At 38.7% G+C, this 12,356-nt stretch overlaps 2 protein-coding genes across 3 annotated transcripts in view; both read right to left on the minus strand.

Moving 5' to 3' along the window:
• The window catches only part of nxf1a (nuclear RNA export factor 1a), a 21,553-nt gene extending 17,676 nt beyond the window's left edge, over positions 1–3,877 (minus strand). The window contains exons 1-4 of one of the 2 annotated variants that reach the window (XM_015017878.1): positions 3,638–3,877; positions 3,463–3,546; positions 1,077–1,136; positions 132–339 (exon numbers count right to left, since the gene is read on the minus strand). In XM_015017878.1, the coding sequence (XP_014873364.1) occupies positions 132–339; positions 1,077–1,136; positions 3,463–3,517 (323 nt within the window). In that variant the 5' untranslated portion in view covers positions 3,518–3,546; positions 3,638–3,877. Of the gene's footprint in view, positions 1–131; positions 340–1,076; positions 1,137–1,203; positions 1,440–3,462; positions 3,547–3,637 lie in introns of those variants that run through there. The other variant, XM_015017879.1, reaches the window with a different exon arrangement.
• Positions 3,878–4,968: 1,091 nt separating this feature from the next.
• Positions 4,969–12,291, minus strand: LOC106936707 (inositol-trisphosphate 3-kinase A-like). The gene is made up of 8 exons (XM_015017880.1): positions 11,645–12,291; positions 10,631–11,478; positions 9,729–9,813; positions 8,600–8,813; positions 7,015–7,219; positions 6,820–6,921; positions 5,708–5,779; positions 4,969–5,613 (listed from the first exon to the last, which is right to left on the minus strand). Exons 1-8 carry the CDS (start codon positions 11,739–11,741, stop codon positions 5,389–5,391), a joined length of 1,848 nt encoding a protein of 615 aa, XP_014873366.1. The 5' UTR covers positions 11,742–12,291; the 3' UTR covers positions 4,969–5,388.
• Between the last annotated feature and the right edge of the window lie 65 nt (positions 12,292–12,356).

Below are 12,356 nucleotides of genomic sequence, written 5' to 3' on the forward strand. Positions count from 1 at the left end.
CTATATTTTTTAAACTAAATTCACACTGTGCTCAGAAAATTGTCCTGCTGAGAAACAAATCTACTCACAAAGTATAGAGCACACTGCCTATTATGTAATAAGCTCACAAGAACCAGTCCAGAAACACTTACAATCTGTTCTGCGAGCTACTGTCCTGAGAGCTGTCGCTCATAGTAACATCTCCATCTGTATCCTCCAGCAGCCTGGACCGGGGGCCGGGGCCTCCAAACCCTCCTGAGTGACTGCCTCGCTGGCGGTCTCTCCGAGATCTGTCAAATGGCCGACCCTTGGATCCTCTGCCTTTACGGGTGCGAAATGGTGCGGTTCTGTCATCATGCTCTGATAGGGTAAACAATAAATAAGAGTTGAGTATCATAAAACTGACAAAGCAAAGCAAGTCCTTTCAAAAAGGACTTAAGAGATTTCTTAAGCGAGCAAATATTTAAAGATTAGAAATCTCTTCTTTGTTGGAAAAATAAACTCAATGGACAAAATCTGAATCATAAGAAGGTGTTACAGGCCAGCTGAAGTAACAGGAACATCTTAAAGATAATGTATCATATAACTAATTACTTGGAGTATATGCATTTTAACATGCAATTAGAGTACATGTAATCATAATATATAGAACTTTTAGCTGCAAGATATACATTCTGTAACAAAAATCATAAAAACAAAAACTCTGTAAATGTTTTGTCTATAGCAAAACATTACATCTAGCTAGCCTTTAAATCATACTTTCATCAAGACAAAAACTACATTTACCTAATAAAACTACTCACATTTCTGTATACAATGTAAATAATATATATATATATATATATATATATATATATATACACACACATATAAAAGGGATAACGAAAATATCTCCAAATCTCAATCTGTTCGATCAAAACTTATACTGGAAGACAGTTCATTTAAAAAAGGCCCTTTGTGTCAAAACACAAGGCTTTACGTTTTTGACTTATAGGTTTTATGAAGTCTAGAACCATATGCATAATATCTAGGAATTAAATAATATAAGAAAAAGACACATTAAAACTATACACTTTAAACATCTGTCCACATGTTACCTCTGTGGACCGTGAAATCTGCTTGTGTGACCTCTCTTTTCACCATAAAGTCTTCATGGCCTGAAGGGAAGTGGTGAAAGCAGGAGAGCAGATGTGAGGTTAATGCGACAGTAAACGTGGTACTCACCGTTGTAGTAATGCCCGCTGTCCGCCATATTCTTTCTATAGTGTTCGTTCTGAGTCGAAAAAAGAAAAGAGCAGCCCTTGTTGGGGAAGACAATCCGCGGGCCCCGACTTTTCTCTTTTATAAAATGCAAGCCAGAGACGGTGAAAACAAATCAATCATCCCACATGGCTCCGGATGAAACAAAAGACACTAGGACGTCAAACTGGGTTCGTTCTAGCTTTTAGCATAGCTTAGCGAGCTTCCCGTGCTATCAAGAAGACGACGGAAGCAACAAAATTTCTTTTCCGGGTCAAAACTAGAGGGCGGGGCATTTTATTTTTAAAGTCCGTTTTAACAAGAAGAGAACACACAGCAACAAGAAACATGCAAAAAAATAATAGCTGTTAACTTTTATGATATCGGTAGTAAGATTTATCAAATTTCAAGGAGGGTTTTGCGCTGAAAGCAACTTTACAACAACGACGAAATGTGGCGCGCCCGTTGGTCGTCTACTTCTCCTTCACAGGTGGTTAGCAAGCAAAGCTTTTGTGAATTACCGCTCAGAAGTGTTAATCAGGACGAACAAACTTCGTAAGTAAATAAGAAAATAAACATTTATTTACGCTACCCCACTGGCGGAAATATTACTCAAATAAGAGTAAAATTTGGGTAATACACCATAATTTTGCTCAAATAAAAGTATAATGTATGGTGCAGTAAAACTATCCTTAAAAGTATTTCATAGTGTCGCTATTAATTTAGTGTTTTTGAGCTACCTCAACAAAAAGAGTAATATTTCCATCAACAAATGTTGTCCTAAAGGTCCTGTATGTCCAGTTTAAATTTCGTGTCTTACAAATTACCTACCAGTTCACTTCTCTCATTGCTTTGTGTCTAACAATAAAACATGCTCCATTGTTTTTGTATTGTTTGTTTTAAATAAAACTCATAGTAATCTGTGTAATTTCTCTAATTTAAGAAATGTACTGACTAACCTTGGATATGCTTATGTCCTTTCTATTTCGCCAGCTTTCTTTGAATGTTAAGCCACTGGCCACTTCTTTCTTTTTCCCACTCTTTCTGCCATCGTCTCTTGACCTTTGGTTTAATTATTGATTTCATTTCTCCTCTGTACACCATATACAGAGGTCAATTTCTCTAAAAAGTTGGAGCGACGTCCCATCCATGGTAAGGAGATTGGGTTAATGTTAAGCTAAATAACATTAACGCACACTGACACTCGTGCAACATTGTCTGCATCCAAACAATGTTGCAAGCTACTTAAAATAAAAGAGCAACGGTAAAATCACACACTTACCGTATTATGACATTGATTTCAATCACTTTTCTTCATCACATTAGTTTTAGTTTAATTCAATGGTGAAAAAAACAAACAAACAAAAAAAAAACAAACTTAGTAACCCACAGCTACTTAGTTATATAAAGCATTTTCATTTTTTCCTTTTCTGCTTTTTGTGCATTATGGGGAATCTGCTTTTTTTTTTTACTATTGCATATGTAAAAATCTGCCTCAACAGACATAATAGACATGATTAACCATTCTTCAATTTCATCAATCCATTTCATATAACTCCCTTATTCCACAGAGCATCACAAAGATGCTGCCCTCCACCCCCTCCATCTGTCAATGAGCAGAGTACAGCACTGAACAACAGGTGGTCAGTCCATCACAGGAAGATGCGTACTAGAGAGAATGGGTTTAGCACAAGCAAATGAAGCACAAAGACCATTTTTAAAAATTCATCACATTTGAAAAACTATTGAGTTTTAAGCTGTTGGTGTAGCATTCAAATATGTTTTGGAATTATTATTATTATTGACAGACCAGAATGTCTACAGTTATAAGATATAGTTGCACTCCTAACAGAGCAGCAGTGGAAGTGAGGTTTTACTAACAGGATACCCAAGAATAAAAATGGAAAGGAAATGCTTTATTTTGGAAGTGACCCCTTATAAAGGAAAACACCCAGTAGCTCTTCTTGCTAAACTTAACAATTAGAAGGCTCTCTTTAGAACCAAATCTTTAATTCCTCAGCAGACATTAAGACTACAACATTCTCCACGTCAGGTGGAAATAAATTAGACGCAGCAGGTGAATTCAGGCGCCGAAAAAGCCAACTACGATTTATTTATCTTTAAATATATTCTATACTTTATTTAAATTTTAACTGAAAAATATGCAGGTAATTGAACAGTTATGTAGAAACTAGGCCAGCAAGAGGCTAACTTGAGAAATTTGGTGCAATTTGGATCACTTACCGTCACTTATAACGCGGGTCACCACGGCTAGGTTAGGGTAGTTTCTCCGAAACATTACCAATCAGGGTCCTCAAGTGTATTCGCCTGTTAATAGTATAATGTAACACAACAAACAGGTCAATTAAAATGTTCATAAAGTCCTGATGCACCAACTTTATTTGTTTTCCATCTTTACCTGTGCGTGGAAGAGCGGTTGAATTTAGCTTTTAGCTAGCTGTTGGAATTAGCGCGACGGTTTTCATTTTTCTCCTATCCAAGACGTTATTGAACAATTTTTACCCACTAATTTACTTAAATGTCATCATTCTCTCTCTGAAAACATTTAAAAGGACCTCTTCCAGGGTGAATGTCTATGTCCTGCTCAGTTTGTACCACGAACGGCTAAGATTTCGCTAGTGGACAAACTGCATCATGGCGCCACCTATTGGAATGGACCAAAACCTGCAGGTGTAATGTCGAATTTAGTTAGCCACCACAGATTTTGCGACCAGAGTCGGATTCGGTCATTTTATTATGTGTAATGCCACCTATTGCACTTTTCTCTGCATTAAAAAATATAATCAACTTTTAGGAAAGTAAATTTTGTTTGTATAGCACATTTTCAGCAACAAGACAATTCCAAATGATTAGAAGGGGAAATAGAACAAGCAAAAGACGAAACATTCCAGTTATGAAATGCAACTCTAAACAAATGGGTTTTTGATTTAAATGAACTCAGTGTTTCATCAGTTTTGCAGTTTTATGTTAGTTTGTTCCAGATTACTGGAGCATAACAACTCAATTGTTGCTTGTTTGGCTTTGATTATGGGGATGCAGAGTAGACTTGAACCAGAAGACCTAGTGAATTTTTATCGTATGCTGGTGCCAAGTCATTTGGGTAATTCTAAGTCAAAATAATATTTTGAAATCTAAGCAAATATAAAAAAAAACAACCTAAAACTAGAAATAGTGATGATTTTTTGATATCCTTTTGCTAATTTCCAGAAATTAATGAACTCAAAATGGATGAGCTTTGGCGTAGAGGTTGTGCCACGCTGACCTACACAACCACACTGCAGCAAATTCTAGTTGAAGAACTGGATTGTGTCCCACATCAGTGCGTGACTAAACTGATGATGAGCATGGATATCATCCACCGTTTCTTCAAACCAACTCCAAAAAATAAAAAAATAAAGATGGAAAATTAACAGATGATTTACATGGGCTTGACCCATGCTCAGCTCTGGTTGCCAACACTCTAATGATTATTACAAATGATCTGCCATTTAAAAAGATTTAGACTTTACACCTACTTAAGATTTATTGCTAAAAAAATCTTGTTGCTACACAGAATGGATTACAAACACATTTCCTTATTTTTTGTACCAAATATCAATGTAATAATGAGGTGGACAGAATTTTTCAGTTTATTTAACTTAACCTGGGCTGCCATACCATAAGTCTATAAAATGTCTGACCACCAGACAAAAAGTAAAAAATAAAACATTTCATTGGAATCAAATAGATGCATATGTATTTTTTTCATAGATCATGAAAAGCAACATGTGCGTTTTATCAGTTCCTTATCAAAAAGCACAGCTACCACTAAACATACAAACATGTACTGACTTAAAACAGGCAGCACATGTGGTTGTGCGCAATGTCGTTCTTAAAGATACATAACATTTTTTAAATATAACATGCAATACAAAAACACACGAAATAACTTCATTCTTTATAAAAAAAAAAAATAATAAAAAAAAGCCCTCCCCACTGTTGGCGTATGTACATACCAGATGTACAATAAGCAAGACTAGCTTCCACTTCATAAGTCTTTGAATTTCAGCTTCATTGAAGCAGCCATTGTTCCTGCTTCATCCCTGAATCCAGGTGATGGTGTCACAGACACTCTGAGAACTTCATGTTTCACACTTTCCATGTTTCCACTCAGGTGCCCTCCTGCTGCCCCTCGGCCAGGCTGATGGCCTGGCTCAGAGCCGTGAGGATGGAGGTCAGACCGATCAGGTAGCCGTCCTCCCTGTTCCCCTCAACCCAAGGGACGCCGTGCTGGACCTCCTTCGAGTCAGGAAGAGGCATTGTCTTCCCAAAGTCTATCATCCAAACACTGGCCTTGCTGTGGTCGTGTACAAAGAGGAGTGAGCTGCCAATAACCTGAGATTCAGGAAATAAGAGATTCAGTGAACGTCTATGACGACAAAGCAAAACAGGATCGGTATGTGGATTTCACTTCTCTCCATTTACGAACCTCATGTTTTCGAAAGAACTCTGAACTCCTGAGTGCGTCTTTCAGGTCCACCAGCCTGGAGTGGTACGCGTTCTGGGAACACACATGAACACGAATATCTGTGCTTCACAAATATCACAGGGAAAAACAGAATTAAACTCAAAGTGCAAAGAATGTACATGTGAGGTTAAAACCTTTCCTCCAAATAGCCAGAATTCATTGCCATGTTTCATCAACAATTCTCGAGGCTTCCCAAAATTTTGCTGGTTAAAAATGAACTAAAGGCAGCCAAAATGATAAGAAAAGGTAAAGTATGTAACCAATTTCAAAATATTTCTTTTGTTTGATAAGCCATTTATAGAGTCTCACAAAAGTATCTATACCCATTGAACTTTAATATTCTGTTACATTATAACTGTAATGGGTTTTATTGTGATTTTATGAAACACACCAACACAAAGTCATTTAAAATTTGGAACCAAAATGAAAAATATGTTTCTTCTTTTTCTAGAAGTGCTGAATATGACAATCTGGTAAATGGTTTTGTATTAATTTGTCTTGTTTTAATCATTCGTATAACAACCTTTCATTCCAATTACAGCTGCAAATCTTTGGTACTGCAAAATGGCCTGATCTCAGACTGGATGGAGATATGATCAACAATGTTCTTGTCTCATTACAGATTTACAATTAGATTTAAGTATAAAGTTACTGGGTTGTTCTAACACAGATATATTTAATCCAAACCATTGGATTGTCATTCTGGTTGCATATTTAGGGTTGGAAGGTGAACATCTTTTGTGTTTGTTGTTTAACTCTTTCACAAAATAAATTAATAAATTACACTGAAGTCTTTAGTTGTAATCTGACTGAATGTGAAAAACATCTTCAGCCAACAGAAACAAATTAGGTAATAATTTAAAAGTTTTGAAAAACTTTTCTCCTGCATGTTTTCCTCTAAATCTTTAAGTGAAAATCTCTGCATGCAGCATGTTGTTGCCGCTTCAAATGCGTCTTCTGACAGCTTAACAATGGCTGTATTTGGTTTAACTTCAGATTTAAATAAAATCTTCTCCAGTTGTCATCTGATTCAAGGGTATATTTTCCACTGCTACAGTGTGACTGTGACTGACCAGAGTGTCCAGTTGGCTCCTGGTGAAGTAGAGTAATGCCTCTGTGACCTGAGTCAAGGAGTGAATTTTTCTAAAATCCCGTTGGACACTTCCATCCTCCATCTAAAAAAAATCAGCAATGACAGCAATCATTTTGCATGGTTGGCCATCATTCTTTGTATTGAAATGCTAGAACTGAGCATTTCTCTCCAATACCATGATGCCCTCAATCCTGAAGCCCAGGGTGGATGTGGAGCTGGTTGTGTCCCTCCACTGTAGGTAGCGCCATTTTGTCACTCCTTTCTGTTCGTGTTCCTCGGCTGTTGGTGCTGATGGGTCGACTTTCACCATCTTCTGGTACATGTCGCTCCTCAAATTGGGCTTGGTTCGAGCTTTGACCAGTTCCTCTTCCTGGAATGTTCTGAAAGGGAAAATGATCACATGATACATCCTGGCAATAAGCCCTTAATTTGGCACCATTTCGGAAATTCAATCTACTTCCATCCTTCACAGATTTAAGGAAAAGTTGTTTCGATCTGCTTCATAGAAAGAAATCAAATGTTTTGGTCTTTGCTTATTGCATTTCCATATAAAGCTTTGTCTTCAGATGGATGATTGCAAGTTTGCATGTTTCATCTGAACTAAAGAAGCTAATGAAAGTATTAGATTTGTGAAAAGCTATGGGTTTTGTGGAGCTGCAAGCTACAGTAATTATTTTGAAGTTATGTTAAAAAGATGTATTAAAGAAGACCAAAGATAAAGGAGAACTAGAGTTTCCATCATTACTTCTTATCCACCAGGCCTCCTGGATGAATCCTAGATGTAAAACAGACTAACAACAAAGATTTTGAACCCACTTTTCATTAGCTCAAATATAAAATGACATGTTTTCTTTAAAAATAGTAATATCTGCTCCTCTTTGACTGCATGGTGGGAGTTTCTAAAAATGACAGTCTCACTAAATCCATGAAGACGTACACCCATCTGGAACAACCTTGACATCATACAACAAAATAATATAAAACATTGGATGTGTAAAGGAATCAAATACCTGGAACATATATTTAAAAGAATAGACATCCAGTTTAACAGATTAATTGTACAATCTGAGGTTGACAGGAACACATTTTTAGATATCAATCTTTAGAGCCATTGTAGCTCTAAAATACTTACCTGGATTACAAATCTTCTCTCACAATTCACCCGCGGATCCTTCTCGTCCTTTTGTGCAACTGTAACTCACCTGACTGTCCACCCTTGCAATACACCTTCAGGTAATCCAAGTCAGAAAGAAAAAGCACTCATACCAAAACACCCGTCTTAGTTCCTTTAGCTTAAACCAATCCAGGATCGACTTCGTTCCTTTGGTAACTTGCCAAAAGACCAGATTCAATACTCACCAGGTGTCATTCACTCTCCTCTTCCTTTACTCAGATCTCTGAGTCTGCTGCAGGGATAAGCAGCTTCTTCTGAACATGCATCCATCAATACTCACTTAACCTTTCATTCATGCGTTCATGTTTCAAATCAGTTGACTTTCAGCGTAAAGTCATTTAAAGTCATAAACCGACTTTTCGGTTTGTATAAAAACAGAAATAAACTCATGTTCTAGTAAATACAACACGTTTTATTAACAAAAATTCCAGCAATGGAATGGGGAGAAAACAGATGATCCCTGAAAGTAATATAGCGAGCTTAACTTTTCAAAACATTAGGTTAGACTCTACTTTTAAAAGAAACATGCCATCTCTTTGTTTTTAAATCCTCTTCAGTCAGTTAAATGATCAGAAAAAAGCCATACCTGACTCCCATCTTGCAGTCCATGATAACAGGCCTCCTCAGGCCGTTGAGCAAGTCCTCCAGGCGGATGTAGCAGTGCTCCCCTCTGGTGACCAAACCATAGTACTGCGGGACGAAGGGCCTCAGCGGATCTCTCATCAGGCTGTCCAGACACTTCGCCTCCAGTTCACTGTACAGCTTCAGCACCTCCCCTCCTTTACTAACCTGAAAATTACCTGGTAACAGAAGAACATGGTAAGATACAAGAAGCAGTAAAAGATTTAGGAGACAATAAATCTTGATCTACTCAATTTAATTACACAATTGTTTAAATAAAGAAATTTTATAATGTACATGAAGTGATTCACATCCAACAATTAGCAGTGTCTCTCATTTTACAGTCAAACTGCCAGGGTATTTCATTGGTATTTTATGTGAAAAACCAATGCAAAGTGATAAATGTTAAGTGTGGAGGCCTCAAAGGTTTGGTCATGAAGACCAAGGGACACAGTAGAGAGGGACAACTAAAGCAGCATCTCACACAGCTCTGTTTGGTCAATCAAATAAATGGGAAGAGTCTGGCACACCTTCTAACTCACACATGACCGTCTACCTAAATTGACAGGGTTGGCAAAGAGAGCATGATTTAGGAAAAGCAGCCAAGAAGCCAGTGGTAACTTTGGAGGAGCTGCAGAGCTCCTGTAATTGTTTATTCCACAGAACTGCCATCTGTGATGATGGAATGATTATGCTATGGAGACAGATGAGTGTAGATAAATTCAGAGCAGTTTGAGACTGGACAGAACAATGACCCTAAACATACAGCAGTGGGATGGTTTAAGTCAATGTAAACGTGCTGAAATGGGAAGGCTCAATCTAATCTGACTTAGTTGGGATTTTAAAATGGGAGATGGTTTTAGTCTTTAAACATGCAAAGTTGACAGAGAAATCGTTCAACAAAACTATTGACTAATGGGGATGAATACAAATACACATTATATACTTTCTACAGATATGAGAATACTACGTTTACGCTTTCTTTACAAAGAAAGGCATTAAGATAAACTTAAATTTAAGTTTGTGTTTACAACACGTGAAAGAGTGAAAAAGTTAAGTATGAAAACATGCGAGTTGCTGTGTGAAGTACATGCCTTGATGTCCAGCTAGCTGAACCCAGGAGCTCTGTCGCTTGAGTGACCAGTGCATCATGGTCAGGAAGGTTTTCCATGTGCGACTCTGAGGGACAATCAAAGAAAAAAAAAAAGTGTTCATGTAGGAGATGCATTGGAATCATGAGTCTGACTTTTTATCTAAAGGTTTTGTAAATTCTTATTTCTGTTTTTATTCCAGGATGGGAATTTCTTAGCCTTATTTACTGAAAATATTCTGTGAAAGTCTGGGAGTGTTAAAGTGTTTTTTTTTGTCTCCCAACAGAGCATAGCTGTAAACTTAAGATCTACTTTGTATATACACAAAACAGCTGCTACCAGACTGAAACGTGGCACAGAAGAACTGAAAAACAACAGCTACAGCAGAGCTGAGCATGCTCAGTAGAGACACTGAAGAAACAAAAACAAGGTTTCAGTTTTCGCTGCTTGTTTAGAAGCATCTATATTCTACTGAACCTATTCCAGTTTTTATTCTAAGTGATGAAGAATGCTTATTTGAAGCAGTGTAAACCTAATCACCCAAAGTCCTAATGACTTTTCTTTAGTGCTCGACAGTTCAAACACACTGAAGCCAGAGAAACAGCTACTTTCTAGTCGTCCTCCCACTGTTTGCTCCTCCCTTTACTCATATCTGTTGCAGAAGCAGGAGGCTTCCATGCAAACGCCATTCAAATCTGACTGTGTCAAAGTCCTCTTTCAAGCCCATGCAAATCAGCTTGACCACAGGCGCAAAGAACAGTTGAGAAACATGGTTTGTTTTTCTTTTCCATGGAAAACCAGAGCAGACAGATGCACTGAGGGTATAACAGAGTGATGAACTGGACAAATGCCTAAAAATGTGCAGAAAAACGTGAATTGGTGTTTGCTGGATAAGGTGTTCTGACCTTCTTGAAGGTTTTTCTTTTAGACACGACATCATCTAGGTCGCTGAAGACCTCGTCGCTCTCTGATGAGAGGTTGATAGAGGAACAGGACGAGGAGGTGGAGGAGTGCAACAGCTTGGAGAGGATTGGATGCCGATGACTTGAGGGCTCCATCACCTCATCATCCTCCCGGCTCTGCCTCTCGGGGTCCTCCACACTGCTGCTGTTCTCGTGAGCTGCAGAGGTGGGAGAAGGTTTCCCGTCTTCCTTCTCCACACTGCTTCCACCTCTCTTCAGACTGGAGCTTTTGCCTCTCCGGTGTTTCCCCTCGTCCTCGTCGCAGTGTTCTCCTTGTATTCCACTGTTCTCCACCCTCCTCTTCCCACTCAGCCTCCCTCTATCGCAGCCGTCTGTGCCAACGTCGAAGCTGCCTCCTAATTTCTCTTTCCTCCTCGACTTCCATTTGGCTCTGAGAACATCCCGGGAATACTTTGCAGTGTCGTCCGCCTCATAAGCTATAGGTTTCTCCTCCTTTGCATTAGACTGGCAAGCCGTGGGGGATTCCGAGTCAAGATAACAGTCCCAGTCCTCGTCTTCTCCCAGTCCACCGATGCACTGGCTGTAAGGGGGGAAGCTTTTGGTAGCCAGGAGTCTTGGCCTAAACTTGCTTCTGGCTTTAGTGCAGCTGCTGGACGGCCCATCACTGATAGTCAGATGCTGGTGTGTCTCATCTGAGAGTCCGGTGCACGAGTCAGAATCTTCCATCTTGATTCCCTCCATCTTTAAGCATGACGGATCCTCTCCTGTATCCATGTTTCTTTCCCCACTGGAGCGAAGATGGCGATTCTGCTCCATGGGCACTACATGTGCTTGCACAACAGGGAAATGTGTACGAGAGAGCCACAGTTTTGAATATGATTCAGGAAATGCATTTGCAAGTGTACAAAAAATAGAAGCAGAAAAAGTTTTAAAACCTTCTTTAAAATGATATAAACTGCTGAATAAATCCTCATGAAGCTGCAGGACTCCCCTTACCTGTATCTAGCGTTGAATTCACAGAGAAGCAAAGCCTTGTGCCCGACGCCGAGTTACCTTCCGCTCTCATTCTCTCTGCTAGAACCACAGTTTGCATGTGGTGACGTTATGATGTTTCCAAAGCTCGACTCTGGGCTGGATGATGGAGCTCAGCCAACAGCGCCTCAGGGCAGGATGACGTCCAGGAATGACAGAGCCAGGCAGTGTGGAGTGCCATGTCCTCCCTCCACTTTCATCACAACAGCCACACTAACAGTCCTCATTAGATAGAGGCTACACAATCCAACGCATAGTGAAAATAAGTTGTTTTTAATGTATAATTGGAAACAACTAAAAGAGAAACGTCATCTGATTTACAAAGATTAAAGAGCCACTGCTAAATATAAAACAACCTTCAAGGTTTTATCACTTTTCTGTTGCTTCTGTGATAGGAAAGCTTGTTTAGATAGACAAAAATGAATGAATTTGGAATACCAGCAAATCCTAAACTGACATTTGTATGTGATGGAGGTTTCAAAACTAAGCCTTTCATGCATCAAGATGATAATCCATAGCACAAACTGTAGACAAATGAATGGCCCAAAACTAATGCTGCTGTGCAGGAATTAAAAGTTACAGCAAATGCTTAGTTAAAGTTGTACTGAGCTCTTCCTTGAGCCGTTTCTCTCATGTTATAAGTTTTATGTAGAAAAGAGCCAAAATAAACTACAAG

Source organism: Poecilia latipinna, unplaced genomic scaffold, assembly GCF_001443285.1.
Source record: "Poecilia latipinna isolate Pla-1442-1.1 unplaced genomic scaffold, P_latipinna-1.0 Scaffold2199, whole genome shotgun sequence".
NCBI lineage: Eukaryota > Metazoa > Chordata > Actinopteri > Cyprinodontiformes > Poeciliidae > Poecilia > Poecilia latipinna.

Bases quoted from the DNA above. Each gene is read 5' to 3' on its own strand.
- LOC106936707 (XM_015017880.1), bottom strand. From the start codon at position 11,741: ATGCAAACTGTGGTTCTAGCAGAGAGAATGAGAGCGGAAGGTAACTCG. The intron at 6,922-7,014 runs GTATTGGAGAGA...GATTTTTTTTAG, and splicing joins TCAGGATTGAGGGCATCATG to ATGGAGGATGGAAGTGTCCA. The intron at 5,614-5,707 runs GTTCGTAAATGG...CCTGAATCTCAG, and splicing joins AGTTCTTTCGAAAACATGAG to GTTATTGGCAGCTCACTCCT.